At 36.5% G+C, this 26,400-nt stretch overlaps 1 protein-coding gene across 5 annotated transcripts; it reads left to right on the top strand.

Annotated features, from left to right (window-relative positions):
* On the top strand, positions 1-21,820 carry LOC113070270 (protein phosphatase 1 regulatory subunit 12B). Of its 5 annotated transcripts, none has more exons than XR_003279894.1 (8): positions 1-540; positions 13,251-13,267; positions 13,382-13,517; positions 13,798-13,902; positions 14,262-14,312; positions 14,747-14,797; positions 19,080-19,293; positions 20,539-20,646. XR_003279894.1 is itself a non-coding variant. In XM_026243505.1 (8 exons), exons 1-7 carry the CDS (start codon positions 436-438, stop codon positions 16,011-16,013), a joined length of 498 nt encoding a protein of 165 aa, XP_026099290.1. In that variant the 5' UTR covers positions 9-435; the 3' UTR covers positions 16,014-16,052; positions 20,539-20,648. The 5 variants fall into 5 exon arrangements, 4 of the variants coding, with proteins under 4 accessions (XP_026099287.1, XP_026099290.1, XP_026099289.1 ...); XM_026243505.1 differs by lacking the exon at positions 19,080-19,293 and adding an exon at positions 15,981-16,052 and having other exon boundaries at positions 9-540; positions 20,539-20,648; XM_026243502.1 differs by lacking the exon at positions 20,539-20,646 and having other exon boundaries at positions 2-540; positions 19,080-19,412.
* Positions 21,821-26,400: the final 4,580 nt, after the last annotated feature.

The following is a 26,400-nucleotide window of genomic DNA, read 5'->3' as shown; positions in this document are numbered from 1 at the left end:
GTACGCACTCTGTAAAGTTAACAAAGCAAAGTCCTCTCCTTATTTAGCTCTCACTGTGCGTCTGTATGAGTGTGTGTCACAGAGAGAACGTCATCCGGACGAGACGCCACTGTTGTTTATGTGTTAGTGAGTGAGGAGGGAGTGGGACGGATATAAAGGGAGGAGAGATAGCGAAGCGGAGGGAGAGGTTCTTCTAATTGCTTTCATTTTCCTCTAATGACCGCCGTGGCTCGAGGAGGAACGGAAACACAGTTCGTCTGTCCGTCTCAGCGCGCACACACCGCGGAGAGGAGGACTCTTCTGGACGCACGAGCGCGCGCGCCCGTCTGCACCTGTTGAGCCGATCTGTTCCCGTCCTGCAGTCATGTCCGTCTCCACAGCTGTGTGAGAGGCTGCTCGGGTCTATCACAGGTCTTCCTATCTTACACGAGAGAGATGTCATCGCTCTATTCACGCAGCAAGGACCTTTCCTCTCGCTCCAGAAAGTCCCTGTCGGACTCGCCGCCCTCCTCCCCGTCCTACAGCAGCAAAACCTCCAGAGTAAGAGCCAGCTGTGTTTGACACAATAACACTGATGTTTGATGTGACGTAACATTCTCATTTGTGACTGGAGGATACAAATGTCCTCGTTTTACAATGTTTAGGCTACTTTTATTTTTATTTTTTTTTTGTATTCAGCAAGCAAGTTTTATGGGTTAAACATTTTGGTTTTCAAGTGCTAGTTGAGTCCAAAAGTCCACACTGAAAATCTGGGATTTAGTTTTTCATTCAAATCTGGAAACAAACTGTGCTAAAGGATTTTGAGCAATTTAAAGCAAAGAGATCCGTGGTAAATGTCAGATTCTGCAATATTTCTAGGTCACTAATCAAATTTAAGTCAATTTGTGACATTGATCATGTTTTAAAGACTTGGGAAGGTGATCATCGGGTTTTGCATGAATTTATGACGTTCATGCAGCTCAAGTGCTGCTGTCAACAACCCTGTAAAGCCAGACATATGAAATAATAGTCAGAAAAACTATTTACATTTTAAATAGGACAGTTTATATAGTATACTATATATATAGTCTAAAAAAATCTAATGCATATGTGTTTTTTGTTTTGTATCATACTGTATTTGAAACATCAGGCTTATATGAATCTCAAACTTGAGGAAACTGAGCAAAAATATGCCATAATTATGCAATATGCATACAGTTCCTGATATTTTTATACCCAGAAAGTAAGATGAAATTGTGATCTTAAGAACTTAAATGTAAATCAGTGAGACGATTTTCACTGGAGGAATCATGATATTTAAATGCTTAGTTTTATGATCAAAACTATAGTTTTTATGGACCCACTTTATATTAAGTGGCCTTAACTACTATGTACTTACATTTTAATTAATAATTTAGTACAATGTACTTATTGTGTACATACATGTTTTTACATTGTACTTATATTTAAAAAAAACGACATGTAAAACACAATAAGTACATTGTATTTATTTTTTTATGTAAGTACATAGTAGTTAAGGCCACCTAATATAAAGTGGGACCGTTTTTATTGTGCTTATCAAAACATGTAATGTAGTGCAGTATAATGATGATTGAGAGATGAACAAATAAACGTTCCCCAAAAGCAGGATGGATTATAATAAATATAATATAATATAAATCTTGAAATATTGCTTACAATATAAACATAAGGTTTACTTTTACAGTACACAGTTCAAAGCAAAATGACACATCAACCATAACCTGACGTTTTTACAACTGTATTTGCTAAAAAGTATGAAACATCAATCACTCGACAGAAGGCATGTGGTATATTGAGTACAACAGGTTTTTCAGCAAAGTTTCGTCTGTGTTGGTAATTTAGAAGCCTTGGACATGTCTGCATGAGAAATGACACGCTAGCTTCACAGGATTAAAGCAAACCAAGCTGATTTCATTGGTAAATCAGTATGCAGTATGAACAAAATTGCATGAAATAGTGCTAAACTTACAACATGTGAGAAATGAATCAGTCATGGTGTTTGTAAAGGAGCTTGACTCACTGCTACAGTATCTTGGTGATTGTATGGTGTGTTTGTGAGCTGATAGGAAGGTGTAGCTGTGCTGTGATTGAGGGCTGCAGTGTCTCTCTCATACACTGGATGCAGTGGGAGTCAGTGGGAGGTCACGCTTCATTCACTTTTTAAATGACTCTGGCTCCAGTGCTTTTCAAATCCTTAGTGTATGGTACAGTACTCAGTTGATGTTATATAGATGACAAAAAAAAATTTTTTGTTCGATTTTTCTTAAGTGTCATGGCCTTTTGGGTTACAAGTCCGATTAACCATTAGGCCATGTCCTGCTCATAAGAAAATATGTGTAATGTTTGTAGGTTCACGATGCAAGGGAGTTGTGGATGCTACCAGTGATTGATTTGTATTTGCTAATGCATTGCTAGGTAGTTGGGTGTTTTATTGTCCACCAGATGAAAATCATAAGACTGATTTAGATATGCGGTAAAAGTAAACGGACACCTCTCTTGAAGAAACCATGTGATTTGAGGAATCTTTCAACATAAACAGTGCAGTATGAGATACACTGTGAAGTTTAATATTTAGGCTTATGGGTCTGTTCAGATCCCTAAGGTACAGCAATAGTGATGCTTATCTTGGCAAACACTGCTAAATATCAACCTATGAGGAAAATTGTTAGATTCGTTTTTTTTTTTTTTAAGTCCACATTTTACATGTTGTCTAAAAACGCATGTATAAGACTGCACTGTAAACTGCAGTTGTTGCCTTACAGAAATGTCTAATATTTTGTTGGTATGAATAATGTATTTAGGTTCATTCAGTGATGATACATATTAATTTAGACTTGTATAGAAGCAGTTAATTTAGAAGTTCTAATATTTCTCAATGTGTCCCACAAAAGCAAAATCTAGGGCCAACTTCAGAAACAAAGTTTAGTGTGAAAATTGATTACAACATTTACAATTTATTTGAAAGCTTTTCTCAGTCGTTTAAGTTCCTGTGTTTTGCCTAGAAATAATAGTAATAGAAAAGATTCGAAAAGCAGTTTTAGATGAAGTGCATACTGGACTATTCACACTGAAAGATGTTGATGTCAACAAGATCAATTTGATCTTACATTTAAGCCAACAATGCACCCAGATAGTCAATATTTCCCCTTTCCTGGATAATACATAACCCTTTCGCACTAAATCTTTAAAGTGAATAAAATCTCTGTGAAATTGAAACTGAAAATTCCTCTCAGTTTTTCTGTCAATTATGACACGAGAAACCAATATCTGTGTGACAGCCCTGCACAGTCATTGAGTTATAATGCTTCCAGGTGGATTGCAAATACCGGGCTCAAGAAGTGCTACCAGGATCCAGTATGTACTGTTTCATAACAGACAGCATTTGTCGAAACACTCGCTGTTTGACTTTTTCTTTTGCCACTTCAAAACCCCATTAACAAACTCAAAGTCTGTGAGCGAACGAGACCAAAAAATGCCTATAATCAGCAGGAGCTGTAGCTGTTCTGTCTTTAGAAAGGTACTGCAAGCACTGAAACCAGACAATTTGAGTTGTGACAGTCCAATTTTGACATCACTGACCCCACATCTCTGTCTGCAACTATGTAATTTGTCAATGTAGTTTTATTCATAACTTAATGTATTGAGGGGCTGTTTATCCAGAATGTGTTTTCCTGTTGTTTTTCTATGTAACTGTGCTATAAGGATGTCTTTGCCCATTGCTTTTTGACAAGGCATTTCGCAATGTCGAAAGAAGTCTGGTTACATTTTTTCTTTCATCTTTCTTGCCTCCGGCCTGCATTTGTGAGAAATGTGTTCTGTGTGAACAAAACTAGTCAAGCAACTCTTTTGAGATGGTAGTTTGCTTCACTACAAGCTTTACATCCTTTACTGTAGCAGATGATATGATACATCCATATGACTATAAAATAATAAAGAAATACTGAAATAAAACCCCCCAATATTGCGACCGCTCCGAGATGCTGAAAGCACCATATCACGAGCTGCTCATTTATGACACAATCCTGCGCTTCACTCTGAAACATTCAGTGCATAAATAAATTTATTTATTTAAATCGCAATCTTCATGATTTGATCAAAGCGTATTGTGATATTTTTGCTGAATTCCGCAGTGCTACCTTTTAAATGAAATGAATTCAAAATACATTTATAACAAACGTCACATAAACCCATTATCACAAATTGGAATAAGCAAAGAATTAGACTCTACTACCTGTAAAAGTATTTATTTAGGCCATAGTGAATCAAAACAGTGATGTAGCATTTGGTCTGGCTGTTGTGAAAAAAAAAGGCTGTAACTGGAAAAGCAACACTACATTTAAAGCAGTTGAACATCTTTCACACTACTGCAAAGTTTACCATACAGAATACTTTTACTAGTTGCTTCCCAACACTGCTCTGCACACTGTTACAGAGGATTCATGTTTAGTGATTGCAGACTCACCAGATAATAGGACAATATAAGCTGAAGATAATGTTCATGACGTTTTATGTTTCCTCATAATAACATGTTTTTTTACCCCATCAAAAAAGCTGCACATGTGGGCTTGAAGTTTCCATGTCGGGTGGAGGCAGAGAGCATGAGGTCTCCTTGGGAGCGAAAGTTACAGAGAGCAAAATAATAAACACAGTGGTCTTCTAACCCCTGTGTACCCCAAACAACACAATACAGGGCAATAAACAGACAAACACATCTAAATGAGTGTGTAAAAAAAGGGTTGTTCACGTTTACTCACCCTCATGTCAGTACAAACTGAAACGTTTTCTTACATCCAACACAAGATGTGATTTTGTGATAGCAAGATCCTGTCCACGCTTTCAGCATAATGAAAGTGAATCCAATATTTCCAAACAAATAACAAAAATAACACAATAGTGGTTTATAAAACTATACTGTACACTGTAAAAAAAAAAGCCATATACATCTATTGGAGTATTGTTTTTTTTTTTACAAGTGAATACTAGTCCAGTCTCTCTGCTTCAAATTTCACATTTAATTAATTGTGAACTTGCTATATATTTGTAAATTTACTATCAATTTCTTTTTAATATATATTTATACACTGTATTTTTTAAAGTTGTAAATAAAACTATTGTTCAATTATTGGAGAACATTTTACAAGAAAACACATTTCAAGATTATAAATCAGTATGGCAATAGAATATAAAATTACTAAAATAAAAAAGAAATATTATTTCAGTAATGAACCTGGTTTGTAGCCCTCTCTCCATTCGCCACTTGAATTTGCCTGGGCTTTACATTGACTCTTGCACCTCACAGACTGTCACAGATCACCCTGGACTACAGTTCCCACAATGCATCTCTCTGATTGCATGCATCTCACGCTCAAAAAAAAAAAAAAAAAAAGGCCTGCTCTCTTGCTCACCTGGGCCGAGTGTTGTTAGTGTTTAGCGCTCGAGCGCGTTAGCTACTTTGCAGCGTTGTTTCCCTGACTGAGCTTTTTTCATTTCGTGTCTTTGCTTTAGTTTAATCATTCTAGTTTCATCCCGTGCCTCGACCTTCTGTCTGCCTTAGTTTACCTCTATAGTCTTGCCCCTGTTGGACATTGTCTACCCCTTGCCTGATCATCGCCTGGATACGTGTAACCTCATTGGACTATCCTGTTGGGTATTGATCGCAGATCGCAGTGAAATGCATCACTCTTCGTCTTGTCTCCTCTGTTCCTGTTTGCCGGTGTCTGTCTTACCATGTGCTCTAATAAAGCTTTGCATCTGGATCTGCATGTTTCCTGTTCTGTCAGCTCCGTAACAATTATTACATTTAGATATTTTTTATTTTTAAATATATTTAAACAAATAAGTTCATAGTGGAATGTTTTTTAGTCTTTATACTTCAGTATTTCACATTGTGTTACTTGTCAATCTGTTTCTGATTGAAGTTTTTTCAGAGTGCATTAATGAAAGTTCATAAAGAAGTCAGATTTTGTTCAGTGGATCGGTTGATTCAGTTCAAAACAATCATTCTGAATGAATCATGAATCATTAATCTCCTTTTTCAAGCTTGAACGTTTTGATTTATTGTAATTAGAAGGAAAAGAGAAACAGCACATTTGTCAGTGTAAAAGACAGAACTCATATGGGTTTGAAACTTGAAAGTTATTTTTTCTTTTCAATGAACCGTTCCTCGAACAAAACAGATCAGAAGAAACCAGCCCTTTTAAAGTAATCAAACTAATGAAAACAAATGACTTGATTTGTTTTCTCTTAATATATCTGGCTTATCATACAAAGAGCGGTGGGAGCAGCGAAGAGAACGATCTGCAAAGCAGAAAAGTCTTTTTTTGGACTTGTGTGTTGTAATACTCCTTTTGAGCATGGTGATGCTCACATTTTCCATTTTGCAAGCTGGCAGCTGGACGAGTGGGCTCTCTAAGGAGGGATGAAGTGATGAGGGGAAAGAGAGGATTAAAGAGGTTGTGTATAAATACTTCAGCATGAGACAGATCCTTTAAATGTTACAGTTTGTGGAGCTATTGGATCAGGGTGAAGCCCACAGCTGCGTGAAGCCGTCTCCGTCTGTTACTTCATAGTGTGTATGAGTTATAGAGCTCATATGTGCTCAACGCATGGAGGATTTAGCAGCACTGCAGTGTTAATGCTGTGACCCGACACAGTTCACATGCCTTTGATGTGCACTGAACGTACAGTTGTCCTGCTGCATGGATCCAGCTTTACCCAAATCCCCATTCATCCACTGGAAGAGAATTGACATAATTGTTCCCAGATCTGTAATAGTGTAAAGGATGAGCTCTGTCAGTCAGGGTGTAAATGCCTGGGATCTGACCACTCAATTAAAATTTGAAGCCCCTGAAGGAAATCAAATTATAAAAGGGCCTGCTAAGAATAAACCAAGGGAAATATAGAAAAACTGAAGAACAAAACATTTATTATTATCCCACCTTGTTGATATTACAATTCCCACAACACTTCATACCCTAAACAACAATCCTTAAATAATAACCTGTTAAATCATTCAATTCAACAACACATGACCAAATAAATAATAAAAGAATAAAAGAAAATGAAAAAAAATCAAAAAGTATTCCACAATAAATTCACTTAATGTGCAATCAAACACCACCTAATAATATTAATAACACACATAATATTACATGCTACCAATAATATTTTAATAACAACTGTCAGATATATACAGTTACGATATATATTTATATATATAGCTCATTCTTATTACATAATAATTACAATTAATCCATGCAACAGTAAGTGCTTAGTGTCAGTATCAAATGATAAACCGACACAAAATATCATTATGCTGTGTGTATTATATAATTAAAAGTTTCTTTAATAGACTTTAAAATTGATTGACAATTTGGATTACACAAGATGCATCTCAAAAGTGATTGTGTAACTGACTGTGTGAGTTTGATCAGAATGAAACAGTGGGTTTGCATGTCTCCTCTTCTGCATGCTTCTATCCCAATTAATCAGATTCAGTGTTATTTCTCCTAGCAGGGTGGAATGTGCACAGCAGCATCTGCACTGCCTTACATGGTTTACTGTAGTGAAAGTGTGCCCTCTATTTCTCCTCCTGTCTTTCTCTCTGTAGACAGTGAGCTCAGGGCCGGCTGGTGCCCGTAGGAAAGGATGCCCTCCCCCCACAACAGCACAAGACTTGTCGTGATTTACCCAATTAGGACATGTTCTTGGATCAACACACTAATTAAACGATAGGATTTGGAGGATAAATATAGCGTTAAAGGAACAGTTCACCCAAAAATGAAACTAAACTGTAAACTGACTCAACCTCAGACCATCTAAGATGTAGTTTAGATGAGTTTGTTTCTTCATCAGAACAGATTTGGAGAAATGTAGCATTACATTACTTGCTCACCAGTGGATCCTCTGCAGTGAATGGGTGCCGTCAGAATGAGAGTCCAAACAGCTGATAAAAACATCACAATAATCCACAAGTAATCCACACTACTTCAGTCCATCAGTTAATGTCCTGTGAAGTTGGTAAGAAACAAATCATTAAGACATTTTATTTTTAAAGTCCATCCCCTGCTGTCCTCTCTTGTCAAAATCCACCATCATATTTGTTAAGAACTGTTTTGGACTGTTTTCACTTGTAACCGGAGCTTGATCAGTGCATGTCTCTCTCCTCATTCAGATGAGACGGCTTTTTCACTGCAGGAAGCAATATTATAAATAGAGGACCCTTATTTTAGCTGGAAAAGCTAATGGTGGACTTGTTTCGTACAAACACAGAGCTTTTTGCTTCACAATACACACAATTCAGATTCACAATACATATACATTAACTGATGGACTGGAGTGGTGTGGATTGTTTGTGGATTATTGTGATGTTTTCATCAGCTGTTTGGACTATCATTCTGACGGCACCCATTCACTGCAGATGATCCACTGGTGAACCGACGGCACCCATTAACTGCAGAGGATCCACTGGTGAGCAAGTGATGCAATGCTACATTTCTCCAAATCTGTTCTGATGAAGGAACAAACTCATGTACGTTTTGGGTGGCCAGGATTTAGTTTATGTTTTTTTGATAGGAATGTTGTTTCTGGACCAACAATAGATGCCAGTCCAAGAAAATGTCTTATTTGGGGACATATTATCACATTGTGCATCATGATAACTTCAGATCCCAGAATGACCCGACCCGAGAACAGGACCACCAAAACACATATCCACTAAATGCAGGCTTCATCTACCTCACATGATGTGACCGCACAGAACTAAACAAGACCACCAGCACACACTGTGAACGTTTCTGAAAATTTTATTGTTGTGGCTACATGTAAACACTGGGATATTTGCCTCACTTTGAGATATCATAATTATTGCCAGTAATGCACAGAGCACAGCAGATATTGTAAGTTATCGGTGCAGGTCAAGCTCTGTTTCTCCTCCAGTGCTGCCGTGATGAGGTCAGAGATCAGGTTTCTGGGGACGTTCTGTATAACCACATAAGGAGAGCTGTCTCTGAAATCCTGTGTAAACGTTCAGATTGGCCCGTCTCTCCAGTGGCCAGGGGCCATGCTCTCATCCCTCTGTTTATTTCCATGCAAAAACACCACAGAATCATGCCAGAAAATAGCATATGCAGCTACTCTCACTGTCACATATACTCGTATATATGTCATTCTTTGTGTTTCTTATACAGCTCTTTTAGGTTGATTTTAAATTTAAAATGATTTTAAAAATAAGCCGATATAACTTAGTCTAAAGTTTTTATGAACATATTTCTATGTTTCGACTTTTCGTTTTTAGATTTGGAAATTGTACACTGTCCCAGCATTTCATTCTTAAAATGTTCATTAAAAAACATAAATAAATAATAAATAAATACATTTTTGCGTTTGCAAAGTATGATAAACCAATCAGTTGTGCCATAATTTTCTGTGTTAGCATCGGTTTTGCCACTAATACATTTTAATTCAAAAGTATTGTTCAGCACTTTGTCAGCAAAGACACAGTAGTGTCAGAGCTTGAATTAAACATGAGACATGTGATGTGAACATCTTTTTTTTTAGTAAAGTCAATGTGCAAAAGATTGAAATATTGCTTAGTTAGTAGAGGAGTGTGATCCTTAGTTATAACATTCATTAGTTTGTTATAGGAATCAGCCATTTTATTCCTTGAAATGTAATTTCCATCACCATCATTTCCTTGAAAAACATAATTCCTTGGAAAACATAATTTGAGCTGTTATGCAACCACATGTGAAGAAGAAATGCACTTAAGCATACTCTTAAAACAGCACTTACGGTAAATAATATACTTTGAAGGAATATACATGTTAACTAAATGTAATGCTTTCACACCCTTAACAGCATGTTAATTGCAATTCAGGGAAAATGTATTATAGTTTATATATACATGTAGTTAACTAAACTTAAAAATGCTTTTCTACCTGCTTAAGTAGGACTTATTGTCATACTGTGTGTATATGTAATTTTCGAAATGCTTCTGTTGCCTTTGAAATAAAGTTAAAGTGTGCTGACAAATGTATATTAATAATAATATATAATTATTCAAATATTTTAACTTTAAATGTAATTTTATATAACACATTGCTGGTACTGTACTGGACTGTACTGTACATGTGCTTTAATATGTTAGTCAGCACTTAAAATAAGAGTACTTTACACCACAACAAAAGATTATTAAAGTGATTATTTAAAGTAAAACGTTTCATTTAACATTACAACAAAGTTCACATTTTAAAAGTGTACTTAAGTGTGATAAGAATCAGTCATGAAAGCACGTCTCTTTAAGTACACTTAAGTGGCCTAGATTTCAATAATAATATCTGCAAGTACAGATTTAAAAAATGTACTCTTAAGATTTGAAGTACACTACAAGTGCACATTCAAGCACAGTTTCACTAAGGAATGATCATGACTGTCAGGTGGAAAAAAAGGACAAAACTGAATTCTCAAGGAAAGTACACACTGTATACACACAGTTAGACATCATTAGTGGACCAATGAAACTAATGAGAGTGTGAGAAGTGATTACAGTTCCTGCAGTTCCTGCAGTTAAAGAAACGTCTCATTTAACAGATCTCATTTACTGTAATTAGTTTCATGAACACACAAAAAGCTCTTCGCCTTCTATCCCAAACGTTGTCCGGCTGTAGTGACTGATTCAGCATGACCTTTTTTGGCGTTGTTCAAACGTCCCCCTCAGACAGGGGACTGTTATTCCTCTCTGATGAATAATCAAGTGTGCTGCCGAGTGTCCAAACAGGATGTGCTGTCTTTAGCAGAGGAACAGAAGAGATTCTTTCTCTGCCTTTCCTTCTCTCGCTTTCTCTCTGATCCGAACAGCCTTAAATCTGACGCAATGAGAATGTATTACCAGACCCGTGTGGAATTTGTACCCGTCGAGCAGCTTGACTGTAGTTTAACTACTTGAAATTACGAGTGGCTTGTAGCTTGCCATCTTTGTTATGGATGTTTCTGCCAGGACTGTCAGACCTTTACACGAGTCATTTACCATCTATGCACATCCTCAGGAAGAAAGGTCATCCAGACAGTGATGGTGGACAGTGATGTTTACAATATGCACCTAAAATGGAAACCTATTAAATGTTCTTTCAGAAGATTTACTGTCTGCAAAATGAGCTCCCATAAAAACATACTGATTCATGTGCTTGTACATACAAAATGTAGTAAAGTAATGGCTAGTGGACAAAAATTAGCAACAATTTATTACAAATGACCAAAAAGCACAAATCCTCCTAAAAATGACAGTTTTGCTGTCATTGCGAACTGGAGTTGTTGTGAGAGTTTTTATTGCAGGCACACATATGAACAAGTTTGCAACAACATGATATCATGCTCTTGCTCCAGGCGTTTGTATGACAGACTCTCATTGACAGATTGATGGTGACTAGCAGACTCAGTCAGACCCGCTGTTCCAGCTCATTTATGTCACAGGTTCGTTCACACTTAAAAACTCTCCTGTTTGCACACTAAGGCCCAATCCCAATTCTATTTTATAGAATAAAATACCCCTACCCCTTCCCCTTGTCCCTTGAAACTGAGTGTCAAGGGGTAGGGGAGAACATATTCCCCTAAGGATCGGGACACCACTACTATGCCGTCACACGTCATCATTCGTTATCTAGCTCTTACAATACACACATAAACTGGTGTGCAATAGAGCCTTTAATTATCTTTCTGTATTAATGAACTGCTTACTGACGCACGCACACATCTTAAATTGCGCAGCTCACACATCCAGGAGAAAATAAACTTGTCAACGCTGCCCCATGACTTTTATTAAATACAATTTAAATACTGAATCGCTACATTATATTTTCCAGCAGCAAGAGGATAAAATCGCAGTTTTTAAGTAAAATTCACTCTAAAAAGATAAACGCACCGACGCGAATACATGCAACTTCTATTTCTCTCTCTCTCTCTCTCTCTCTCTCTCTCTCTCTCTCTCTCGAATAGGCAATATTTGAGAGAATGGTGTAGCGATTTCTAATTATATTATTCGAATTATAATTATCGGGGGGATTAGTCTACGGCAGTTATCTCCCTGATCATATGCTGTGGCACTATCATGCAGTCTGTAATTATATGACGTTAGCAAATATTAGCGATTTTTTGCAAACATTTCTTTGAGTAACATGACCGTTAATATAAACTTACAATTGAATGTAACATAAAACAAATGATTAATTTTCATTAAAATGTGTCTTTTTGTTCGCTGTAGCAGCCAAGTTGCCGTGATAATTCATACCCCTTCGTTTGAAGTGTGGTCCTGAAAAATCTTCATTTGAAGGGCTATCTGGCCCTTACCCGTACCCGTACCCCTCCAACAAAAAGAGCATCGAGACAAGGCTAATAGGGGAAAGGCTAAGGGGTAGAATTGGGATTGGCCTAATTTGGCCCTCTTAAGACATTAACATTAAGATGAGATCACTGTGATCTGATTTGTCCACATCAGATAGCTTTTATCATGCAGTGTGTAATGTAGCAGTATGTGAACGTAAACGATCTGCAAAATTGTAAAGCCAAAAGTGTACCATAAATTAAGTTAATGTATCTCAAATGAAAGGATCAACTCTGAACAGCCTAAACGAGTTGTCAGTAATTCAAATCAAACAATGGAATTGGAACTGGCCAATCACAACAGACTGGGCCATCTGTCCAATCAGAGCAGAGTAGGGTCACAAAAATAAGGGGTTTAGAGAGACTGAATCTCAGAACGGCTTCAAATGAAACGTTTCAGGACCATTTGGAAATGAGGTGATATTAAACAATATTAGGAACCCTAAAAATGGCATAATAAGAGCACTTTAAAACAATAAAAGTTTGTCAGTGCATTCATTCTGCAGTACATTTTAACCATATTTCAAAGATTAATTCTGAAAGTGCACATGAAGACAGACTTACTGTAATGGGTCAAAAAAGCACTCTTAAGTGCAATGAATTGCACAAGTGTCCGAAAACATTACATTCATTTTGCACATAAATATATTCTTTTAAAGCACTCTCTTTGCGTATTTTTGTTTCACAGGGGTGCATTCGTTGCTTATCATGTGCTTGAATATACAGTATATGGTATATCAAAGAATATTATGGTACATTATTTTGTTAAAGTGATGTGGCTATCAACTTTATTTTAAATGACAATTTCAGCATATTTGATCTAACTTAGTTTTCTTTTTCTTTTTCTTTTTTAGCAAGACCGGGCCTCAAGGTAAGCTGCTATATTCCTTGTCTAAAAACATTATTTAATTTGCTTCTGTTTACTGGTAAATAAATGCATAAAAACTGGTATGATCAACACTCACTTGGTGATTGATGTTATAAGCAGGCCAGACTCTAGTGGAGTGGAGTCTGCGTCAGACAGACAGTCAGCTCGGACCAGCACATTCACGCGCAGAGAGAACAGACTCGCCTCTCTCAGCAAAACAGAGGACGACTCGGCCAGCAAGGACTATAAGAAGGTCAGGATGACTTCGATTAATAAAACACTTAATGCGCGCTCATTATATTAGATATTTTTATCCCTCAATCCTCAGATACTATACCCAGAGACTATACCAAAAAACACTGCATATATGCAAACCTAGTCAAATCTAAATACAGTAGTATATATGAATACCAGTGAGTTTTCCGGTGCATACCATTAGCAGTCATCTGTTGACCAGCGACAGGAAAGCAGCTCCCAGTGGAGATGCTAAATCAGTCCGATGAACTTGACCCTGGTTTGTTTGACTTTATCAGCTGTATGAGGATGCACTGACTGAGAATGAGAAGCTGAAGTCTCGACTGGAGGACAGCAAGCAGGAGCTGACCAAAATCCGCTCACAGCTTGACAGAGTCACACAGGTTAGAGGACAATCCCAGTGTTTGAGGAGAGATTTTCTGTGGTTTTCTGTGGCCTGAATCATCACAAGAGTTGGGACCTATATTAACAACAATAGCACTTCCCAGCTCTCTGAATCCAGTCAGGCTTCCGAAGGTCTGGCCTTTGGTGGAGCTCACAGCATCTGTATGGAATTATAATCTGTAAAAATCCAATTATATATCTAGATACTGGTCCGGCAGTAAGTGCTTATTAAAACAATCAGGTTTTTAAATACATATTTTTCTTTGAATGACCTTACAGTGTTATTTTATCTTTTTACTGTTTTTCTGTGTGCATTTATTCTCTTTTGCTCATTAATCTTTCCGTGAATTTTTTTCAGAAGCAGGACAGGATATCAGAGAGGTCCACTGTATTTGAATCAGAAAAAAGGGTATATGTAATCATTATATACTCATAATCTACATTTTCTGAAAAAATTAATGTGTTTCTCTTCGATATTGAATCCTGAATTGATATTCATCCTCATAGCAGCTCAATAACCCAAGTTTCCAAAACGGCTGTTAACTTAACTTAACTGAGCTGAGCTGAGCTAAACTAAGCTAAACTAAGCTAAGCTAAGCTAAACTAAACTAAACTAAACTAAACTAAACTAAACTAAACTAAACTAAACTAAACTTAATTTAATTTAATTTAATTTAATTACTACATTTGGATGAATATAAATATTAAAACTGAATTATTTAAATAAAAGATGTAAGCATAAAAAGTATTTATATATATAAATATTCCATATATATATTATATTCATAGATTAAAGATTGTAACAGTATTATTTATTAGTTTTCTTCCCATGTGGTTGTTTAGGAAAAAGAAGCATTGGAGAAGAGGGTTTCGGACATGGAAGAAGAATTTAAGGTAAAAAGAAAACGTTTGTTAAATGTGGTTTTGCTGTGTTATCCTAACCTGAGTTGGGGAGACTTTTGAAAGCATGTTCAAAGACGCTAACCAGGGCAGTCTGTTTGAATTAACGGTTGAAAAGGTTAGATCACTTGTAGTAAGATTTTAACAGCTACTGTAACCACCATGCCTGTTTTGACCCATGTTAGCCAATCTCAGACACCACAATGCTCGCTACTAGCCCACTCCAAGTCATGGCCACTACATCTCACAGCTGCAGCAGTACACGGTGACCTAGTTCCAGCTACGCAAGGGCCGGACTGAATCCAGCACAGAGACACGGCACGGCTTTTGTTCAGCATTCCAGCAGTAATTGCACATAGCTGGCATTTTGATGGGCCAAGAAGAACACAGTGCCAAATATCTGAAAGGCCAAGTCTATGTGAGGCAGATGAGATACCAGCGGCTGCTGTAGTCTGCCAGGCTCAGTCGGACAATTGATCCATGTTGCAATTGAGGTAACAAGGTTTCTGGGGTGTTTTGTATCAGATTAGTTCAAAGTTGATTTGATTCAGGCATGATATGCGGATGACATTGCAATTTATATTGCAAATATTCAAAAAGCTTTAGCTTCAAGAAGCCTTTAAATGGACTTACCCCCCGGCCATCCAAGATGTAGGAGATTATTTAGCAGAAACCGTGGTCCTTTGTGATTCATAAAATGCGAAATAATGGCTACTGTCACTTTGAGAGGCAAAACAAAGCATAACAGGGAACACAAAATTAATACCTGTGGCTCCTGACAAAATATATCGAGGTCCTATGAAGTGAAACTATCAGTCTGTGAAAGAAACCAAACATTATTAATATTTAAGATTATTACATGTAATTCACAGCTTCAAGCTTAAGTCTAAAGTGATGTCTGGTTCACAAACAAATCATTCTTTTTTTTTTAACCACTTCATTGAAACAAACTGTCCAGAAGAACCAGTTTGCATGAAATAATCTCATTTCCCTCTTTGTCTGAGGCTCTGGATTTCAGCTATCCATTATCTGCTTATCCATATATTTTTAATATGTATATTTCTAAAACCTGTCAAACACTCTCAAACCCAGACTCTCACTTCATTGAGCTTACGAACATGAGGAATGAGGAGCACTTGTGTTTGTTTGATCAGTGATGTCACTGTTGCCCCAGCAGACGCCCTCAGTGAGGTTTCGCTACCAGTCCTGAGTTCATCCTCAGCTGGACTGGGTGAAAGAGGGGCAGATGGTGAGTGGTTTTGCCCCACGCGTGATTGCCTGCTCACACACACCAACACCAAAACACACCCATTACAACATGTACTGTCATGTACTGTAGATCACTCTTAGTCACAGATTTGTATCCTTACTCTCTTTTTTCTGTAATGCTCTCAAAACAAGTCAAGACAACAGTCAGCACTGTATGAAAAGCTGTGTCTCATTGTGGCAAAGTGGTATAAATCCCAGAATGCATTGCAATGATCCAAATGACAAACATAATCTTGATCATAACTGCTGTGTTCATGTTGTCATTACCCTATTTACTAGATGACCCAGGACGTTTTATTCTGCGACGTAAAATATTTCAGAAATACCCACGAACTTTGTATGTCAACAAGTGGCTAAATGAGACTACATAGTCTACGTTTAGCTTTTGATTTCTGATGATTGTGTTTGGGTATCTAAGTTCGTAAATGATAACTAAAAAGTGTAAGAATCATAAAACTCCAAAAATAGCCCAAAAGGCCAAAGTCAGAGGAAAGATCTTATTGTTTGTCAAAATCAGGGTGATACGACCTTTTTGGTTTATGTAAAAATATGTCATTACTACAGCACCCTATGCAACTAAGTAACCGTTGATATGCAAATGCCTTTTTAATGAACTTTTGTTAGTTTGTTCAGAAGGACATTAGAAGCATCATGATAACAGCAAACTCTTTTAAGATCAATTTATTTATACCATACCTTTTAAGAACTCTAAGTATCAGTTTAGGATTATTACAGGTTAGGATTATAATTTTTTCAATAGTATTACAGCACACTGTGAATGTATATTAGCACTTTTTAAGCATTTGGGATCAGATGGACTCAGAAATGATGACGTGTAACATCAAATTTAACAAGTGGACTGAAAACAGCTGTTAGCAAGTCATGTCTTGCTATGTTGAGTGTTTCAATTGTTTTTTTTCTTTTTCTGATGGATGTTGCTTTCGGTTAGATAGCAGGGAATACAGCATAGGCTACTAGTAATGGAATTCTACTGAGTAAGGAATGGCACAGCAGAAAGAGCCGAGAGCCGTTTGTCCTCAACACCATCTAGAAGCAATGTTGTGACAAATTGAGTCATGACTTGAAGCAAAACAGCACTTGTACTGGCTATCTGTGCTGGCTGATAAGACATGCCAACCTCTGTGTGTCAAAGCAGTACGTCATTTCATGGAGTTAACCATTCAGATATCTGGCAAGAGATTCTCTTTGTAGAGACCAAACGATGAATCATGAAAGAGCTATGAATGGATGCCTTGCAGTTCTCTGTTGGTTCTTCATGCATTGGAGGAACTCAGTTGCCTGGTCCCAGATCCCTGAGCCATGAAACCACGTTTGGAAATGGTGTCAGACCTCAGGGTTTCTCCACATGCTGGTTCAGGACTTTCTGAGGTTGACCACAGATGCCTCACGCCGCTCAATGCACAGTGTGAGGTTTCTGCATGAACATAGTGGGGATTTCTCCAATAATTAAAAACTTGATTTGATTTTAAGTAAGTGGTCAAGAAGATGTTTGCAGACTTGTCCTCTTTATCCTTTCTTACGAATGACTATAGTTGCATGTTCTGTGTGTCAGTTAATCCAGCATTTGATTTATGTCCTCACTTGATTGTCTTTGCATGCTTATATTTCTATTCTCATTCTAAAGTCAGCATGAAATACGTGCTTTACTTTTTAATGTGGCATTTACAAGTAAAACAAGTTTCATATTATAATTATGTAAATTAATGTAAGTAATTTTTTTTTACAGTTAAATGTGGCCATATAGAGGGGTTTTGCATTGGTTATAAGAAATTCAGAATTAACTTGATAAAGTTTGGTCTTGCAGTTCAAGTGCCTGTAAGATTGGGTCCATTAAAAAAAAAAAAAAAATTGTTAGAGTAAAAACAGTTCAAAATTTGAAAATCTTTATTCTGTTACATTTAGTATAAAACTTCTTTTATCTTTAGCCCACTTTCTATGGTGACTGAGAAATGGCACAGCAAATAGGCCTGAATGAGCAATAAGTGGATCTGCATATTATGTACGGTATGGTCCCAAATTCAAGAGTTCTCAAAAAAAGATTGGTACAGGCAAAACTGTTCAGTATTTAGATTTTGTAAAGCCATTTTAACTAGTATGAAGCACTTACGTTAACTTTAACATGCTCTCTACTGTGGTTGAGAAAACAGTGCCACGAGATGGGCTGATGGTAAAATAGGATTCCTCATATGTATTGTCCCATATGGGAAGTTTAAGTAACTATAAAAACAAGGTTGGCACAGTAAAAGTGTTCAAGTGAATTTTCTAGACTGTTACACAACTGAAGAGTGCAGAGAAAGGCTTGCTCAAACTGATTGGCTCATTGAAAAGTAGTAATTATTATGCAAAGTGTCCATTAAAAAAAGATTGGTACAATATGTGTCCTTGGATGTCCTTAGACCTCTGGACACTTTATTAAACCACGTTGTCAGATTTAATGCACCCCTTCAGGTGGTAGAGAAATTCTTACTTGGCATATTCACCTTTAACAGAGGTTAATTTAAGCTGATCCAAAGATATGGATAATTGAAGGAAGCATTGAATTATATACATGCATATTCTTGCATTACTAAGTTGTTACATTTTAGGTTAGTTTAAGAGATAGCTCAGCTAAACAGTGAACTTCCAAACCTGTATGCATTTCTTTCTTCTTCAGAATACAACAAAGATATTTTGAATATTGGTAATCAAACTGTTTTGGTCCCCATTCTACTGAATTTATATAATAATAATGGAAGTAATAACTGGAACTGGAACTGTGTGGTTACCAACATTCTTCGAAATATGCACTTCTGGGCCACCATAACATTTGGATGAACAATTATAAAACACTTTTCTCGTGAATAAAGTGCAAAGATAAATCAGAAACACAATACGAATGTGTAAAAATGGCGTTTGATTTCATGTTGACTTTGTTTTAACGAACTAACTGTTCATTTTTGGTCCCGAACACTCTCTGTTATGATGTGGGGCCTCTCTGTATCTCCAGACCTTTCCTGCTCTGGCTCGACTACAGGCTCTCCGCAGGGGGAACGCGAGTCTCCTACAGGAGAATAAAGCCATGCTGCACTCCCTCGCTCGCCTCACTCAGACGGCCTCTCTCCCTGAGACAGACGATCTCTAGTTCTCCTCTTTATCTCTCTCTGTCCCTTCCTCTGCACCCAGTAGTCCTCTTCCTTTGTCTGCTGCGGTTCACCTCTCAGGCAGGTCTCTCCATTTCATCTCTTTGTTTTGCATTGGGAAAGCTTTATCATCCCTTCTTTCGTTCTCCCTGTTTTTCTCCTGGGTTTGGGGAAGGGCAACCCCTCACATTCCTCCTGCAGGCAGCGGCTTTGAAGATATTTATAGATCTTCAAAACCAGTGACCAAAGGTCTTTATACTCCAGCAATGTCCAAATCAAATCAGAGCCTCTCTAGTGTCCCATTCTAGTCTCTGTCAACACATCTGGTTAGAGATGACATTACAGACTCTTGGATGCCTGTTTAACACAGATAGCAATAAAAAATAAACATAAAAACAATTGTAAAATTGAAACTAAAATAGAATAATGATATAATATATAACTGACTGGTTATAAATGAGATTACAGACTATTGGATGTCTATGTTACAAATAGATAACAATAATAAAAAACAAATAAAGATACAAATAATTTAAAAATGGGAAACAAATCATAAATTAAGAAAATATGGGTTTATTGTTATTGAAAATATTAGGTTATGTTTCTGATAAAATATGGATATTTTTTTCTCAAGTAATCTAATGCAATTCAACAGTTTATTTTACAATGAATAATGGTTTTAATAGTTGGATCTTTAATGCAGTTTACATGCTATGTAATAATGATTTATCTTACATATCTAATAGTTCTTCTTCTAAAGAACATGGGATTTGTGCCTTTATTGCTTCAAATGTAACATGACATCAGTTTGTATCGTATTCATGTGCAGAAAGCCAGAACTGTCCACGTTGCTGTGCGCTTCGGTGTGTGTGTTGGCTATTTTATTTAAAGGGGAGCACAAAAAAGCTTTGTTGTATCCAGTAGTTGGACAGATGTGATATGAAGTCATGAGAGGCTGGGTTTGCACTTCTGTTAAAGCTTTTGTAGTTCTGGCAATGGTTTTTTATTGGAGTATGAGGTGAACCTCTCTATGCATGAGTACACATTCTTAGGCCACTGCCAGCTGCCATTCCTTTAGAAAGGTGAATTTGAAAATCATATTCTGTGGTTTTATGGTTTAGCAATGTTTGCATGCTTTATTACATATATTTCTTTCATTAAAAAGTTTTACACCCAAAGAAATGAATCTGTGGTCTAGAAAAAAAAAATAATAATAATATATGGTGCATTTCCATCTCATAAGTTTGACACTACATGACCATTAAATATTTAAGTCAATAGTCAAAAGCATTCTTCTCTTTCATTCTCACCTTGAATTAATCTCAGGTTTTGACAGAACTGAAGTCTGATAACCAGCGGCTCAAAGATGAGAATGGAGCCTTAATCAGAGTCATCAGCAAACTTTCCAAGTGAGGACGACCGGCTGGAGGAGGGGAGGAGAGGAGGAGAAACACTGAACAGAGAGACACCAAATCTGAGGACTCCACATCCACTTCAAACTGACCATTGGCATGCTGGGTAATTTGCTCTTGGTGCATCAGCTCCAGGGTTGAAGAGATTCTCACAACTTTATTATTATTTTTTACAATTATTTTATAATTTACTTGCTCATGTCGTTACAAACCGGTACGGCATTCTCTCTGCTGTGGAACGCAAAAGAAGATATTTTGAGAGGTTTCCCATAGAATCATCAAATAAATGGAACGTTTTCTCACTGTTAGCCATTACTAAATTTGAAATGTTTCAGGATCAGTGTAGGAGATGATAGAATCCCTGCTGAAAAACAACAGAAAATGTCCATGCTGGCCAGGCTGGTTTAATAGTCCTGAAGATAAAGGTTCTTTAATGGCATTGATGGTTCCACAAAAAAAAGAAAAAAAAAAAAAGAAATCACATTAAAGAAAAATAATTTCCTTTTAGAAAAGTTCTAAAATGTAAATGTTCTTTGGGGAACGCACTTTTTAGAACCAGATTACTGCTAGTCTATCTGTGGAACCAGCATAAAGATTCTCTTGACCAGCTAAAATGAGTTTGTGATGCCGATCAACTGGGTTTCTGATGAAGCTGGCTGACTAGAAGACTCTTGCTTGTTAAGAAGCACCAGCACACTACGGATAAGCAGCTAAACCACAGCATTGGTCACCGACTGTTGTGGTCTTTTCAGCAGGGAGAAGCTGAACAAACTGCCATTCCTTTAAATAATATTTGATCATCAATCCAATCGATTTATCCAGAAGCGGTCAGCTGGTCTAATACGGTCCAGTGTGTTCTTCAAAAAGGATTGTTCCCAGCGAGAGAAACCACTCTCCACATATCAACCCATTTGTCCTGTTTACCTTTACAGTTGTGGTGTTTCTATATAAAGTGATGGGCTGCAGAATGGATACGTGGAACCATTGAAGGGGTTTTATATTTATTGGTGTTTTTTTGTTTGTAATTAATAATATCTATAAGGATAAAACAGAAACACATCACACATAATATGGCATTGCAGATGCTTTTCATTGTCCACAGTTTTTAACCTGTAATCTTGAACCAATGCTCACAGCACTTTGTTTATGATTGTGTTTGTTGTTTGCCTGAGTATTAAAAACACTGTAAAATACAGATCATGTAGTCAAGTGCCTTTTTAGGTACAGTGCTGCCCTCTGTCTGCCTGCATGATCATCACAGTTCCACCATTTTCAGTTTACACTTCACTGAGATGTATTTCCTGTTTTTAGTGTTCTTATGTTTAAGTGTTCTATTGTTTAATTCATGTGTAATATGTATTAAGTTCCATCAAGTAGCCATTTCTCATCAGACCCACAGAAGACTTAAAAAAATTAATTAAATTATTTTTTTTGTAGTAAATGTACTAACATCAGTAGACAAGTAGTATACCTATACATGTACTATTTCAATACTTTTTGGGAGTAAATATAATGTAGTACAGTAACTGTGAGTACATAATTACTCTACAAGTGAACTTATTGGCATACAGTTAGTTTACTGGTTATATAATTATTTTTTTCTTTGAGAACACGCTAAAGAATACTCAAAGTAAACCACTTGTTTATTAGGTTTCATACTACTTTTATACTAAGTACTATAAGTAAATAACATCATATACAGTATATGGTTATTTATTAGTTTCACCTAAAGAAGACTTGCTGCATAAAAACTATTAAACTGGTAGTTTACTGAGAGTATATATGTCGACTAGAACTAGTAGACCGACAGTGCATAAAGTACAGATACTAAAGAAGCACAAAACTAGTTGTGCACTTAATATTTACTACTGTTATAACTAAAAAGGGGCCGAATTTAGTCCCAAGAGGTTTGAAATAGTTTGAAATTAATTGAAATTGTACCCATACAAGTACATAGACAATAAAATACTTACTACATTAAGAATACTTGGAAAATAGAAGGCTTTTGGAAATCACTCTTACCAGCTTTTATTAAACATCTGCTTCTGAAGCCACGAAACAGGTTGTAATTGTGGGTCGAACATAAAGCAAGCAAACATAAGGCATTCAGTGTTAATATAATAACACCACAAACAGAGATGTGTGTAATTAAAAGGCCTTTATTTTCTCATTTGTTTCAGTACAGAGCTGCTAACACACATGGTAAGTCTGTAGAGCTATTTGGTTCCCTTGACGTCTTTCCAAAGATTGCTGATGCTCATGTACTGTCCACTAGGTGGTTGTGGGAAGAGTCTGTGAGCAACGTTTTCTCAAAGTGTCCCATCAAGGGCTAAAGCATGCGACTGATCCACACTAGGCACGACAATACGGACATGAACACACGCACACGAGAACACCGAAACATGTACAAACATAGCCTGAGGGACAGACCCTCACAATCTCCCACCGACTAAAAGAACAGATCACCACGAAGAGAAAAAAACATCTCTAGATAAGCAAAATGAAAAGTGCAAGAGAAGAATCAAATAAAAGAGACACAGTCTTTAATCCCTAGTTTTGCAATGTGATTATGCCATTGCAGACATGAAGGCATTGGCTAGCATTCCAAAAAATAATAAAACATCTCTGTTATGGGTCGGAAGAGCAGTCTCTCATTGATTTGTATGACATAAAACAGTCACCGAGAGTTACAAAAACAAGCTAACTGGATTTATAAGCAGATTTGTACATGGAGAGCAACTTAAATATGAAATCCACTGCTCCCAAATATCTTTGCTTTAAAGTAACAACTCCGTGGTGTGCGATCAGAAATGTTTCAGACAAATTTTCATTGTGCACGTTGCCATACAGGCAGAATGGCAGTGCTTGAGTAACTCACAACAAATACTTATTATTTATTAAAGGGTCTATGCATTATTATTAAGGTCGCGCATACACACTCAAAACCTCAAGCAATGCTGATTGAAATTACTTGGATAAGTCGAACTTCTTGCACAATTCTGTTCAATTTTATTGTCTGAATGTCCAAATTATAGACTTTTTAGGTATCCCATATTGCATTTTGGATTGTGAATTATTATTAAAATGGTAAAAACAAAGAACTTTTTATAGTTATACAACCATTTAACTGCCCTTTGCCCAAAAATGCATGTGTGTACATATATAGTGGAATGGCAACAACTAGGACCACATGAATTATGTTCATACAGACATCCCTAGCACACTTTGTGTTAGATAGGGTGCTTACAAAACCCATTATGCATCATAAAATCAATAAAAAACATTGAAAATTCACATTATTAACAGAAAGACTGACTATAATGCTTAATTAAGCACATTTAAGGAAACAGTGTGGCCCTGTAGCTTCACAGACTATGTGGAATGTCGAGGAGATTCATTGGCCTGTGAAAGGAGAAGTTTTAGGATCATCTATATAGCTGAGCTCTAAAGATTTAGCTCAAGTCTTATGGCTTTATCTTATTCACACTCGCACACACAAACTTACGGTTTATTGGCTAGTTAAACGCTGATCTTATGTAAAAGATTCAGAAATAAAAGCTTGTTAGAAAACAATGGGGACTCCAAGTTTTCCATAACACTATTGATAATATTGTGCTCCGGCAATTTTTTTGCCAAGGTAGAAATAAGTTGGTCTGAAAAAAATCACGTAAGAATGACATAAAGTCAGATAAAATGGCAGTAAACGTGACTTCTCTCATTGGCACTAACAGTGAAATAAATGATGATAAAGTGTATTATTATTACTTTTTTTTTCATAATGATTGGTTGGGAGTGGTTGGAATATCCACTTGGAGCCCCCGCTGGAAGTTTTGACCTCCCACAAACATATTCTGACAAAGAGACATACAAATATTACTCTGAAAAAAATAATAATTTTGAATAAATAAATAAATGAATACATCGACATTTTGTTCCTTAGCAGTATTAGTAGACGGCAAGCATGCGGCTACGTTTTCATTCTATATTAGTTCACACAAAGCACTTAACATACAGTATTTGCCCATGATGTCCAGGCATGGATTAAACATGAAAATGAACATTAGTCTAGTATACTTCATATTCTCTCCAATACCCACTCACAGAAAATAAATACATATTTGATTCGATTAGAAAATATACACAGTATCTTAACCCCCTTCCGTTATGTTTACTAAAATGACAAAGAACGCCTACTTAGGTACACAATATTTTGTATTATTTTTATTCTTTTGCTTCATCTCTGAAACATGCGCATCTTTTTGTACTTTAACATGCAGTATCATAAAGTAGGAACTATGCATATAGAGGTCAAAATACACGCCTATGGGTTTGGGGTGGAAGTTGCAAGTTGCGATTTTTTGGTGAAAGTTCTTTAGGATGAGGGTCATATTTACGCAAGAGACTAAACCTAAGAGTAAACAAAGACAGTGATTCCTAAAATGAGGTTTCGATATGATACTAGCGGAAAAAGAAAAGCATGATGTCATATAAACAAATGGTAAATAATCACACATTCATTAGACATGAAAATGTCAAATTGCACTATGAATGTGGATGGAAATACCTACTATTCCACAATCGAACATCAGAGTTATTGCAACTCATATGGGAGACGTCACTGAAGCAACTTTTAAATGGAGATTTTGCCGCAATCTTTAGATATTTTTAGGTTTGAATGACACAGAATGGTTTTGTTTTGTTTGATTATATGTAAGATTTAAACAAGGAGAATATATAAGATAATTAGCCCCTAAAAGCAATTGTTGAATTAGAGTGATGTTGCATGTTGTTTGAATACATTACCACAGAGACGTTAGTAATGCAGGAAAAAGCCGCTAAAGTGACATTTCCTTATGAGAATGAATTGGTTTTTATTGGGTTACAGCTTGTACACAACAAAGTCTCCATAAAATTCACGCTTGGCTCTTTACATGAAAGTTTTGGCCTGGTTTATAAGTCTATACTCAATAAATGATGCTTCAAAAAAAGTATTGATCCAATTCAGGCTTGCAAATTTCCCACCTATTTAATAACTGAACAAATATCACAAGATACCATCATTGCCAAAAGAGTTCCTACAGGCAATATGAGGATAAAACACACAAAGATTTAGTGGTTGCACTTTATTTTACAGTACCTGTACTTACATGTACTTATAGTGTACGTATAGTGTAGGTTATCTAAGAAAGTTCTGGTAATACAAGGTAACTACATGGGGTAGGGTTAGGTTTAGGGGTAGGTTCAGGGTTAGTACCTAGTTATTATACAGCTATTGTAATTACTATAATAAGTACATAGTATGTACAACAGGACAATAAAATAAAGTGCTACCATTTCGTTCTGTCGGTCTTAAGCATAATGATATTCTGAGATCCACATCCTCACGCAATGACTGATACTGTAAGCCCTAAAACAGCTTTCAAATGATACAAGCTCCCGTTTTAAACAAATGCAAACTCTTACAACTCCAATCAAGAATGCGGCATCACAAAAGCAAGTATTGAGACTGATAGAGCAACATGTATAGAATGCAGTTCCAGTAGTGCAAATAAGTTCAGTGGTTTGGTAAGATGTGCAGTAAATACACACATAACAGTGTCTTCTATCAGCTCTTCTCGTGAAACCATAACAACGTCTGGTTCAAACCATGAATAAAACACGAAAACAAAAAGTGATGGAAGCTCTCAAAGGAATAGTTCACTCATGTTTTTTGAAACCCGTATGACATTCTTTCTTTCGTCCATACAAAAGGAGACATTTTGAAGAATGTTCACAC

The sequence above is a fragment of the Carassius auratus genome, unplaced genomic scaffold (genome assembly GCF_003368295.1).
Source record: "Carassius auratus strain Wakin unplaced genomic scaffold, ASM336829v1 scaf_tig00003633, whole genome shotgun sequence".
In the NCBI taxonomy this organism is placed as follows: domain Eukaryota; kingdom Metazoa; phylum Chordata; class Actinopteri; order Cypriniformes; family Cyprinidae; genus Carassius; species Carassius auratus.
This window is presented reverse-complemented; position numbering and strand designations above follow the sequence as displayed.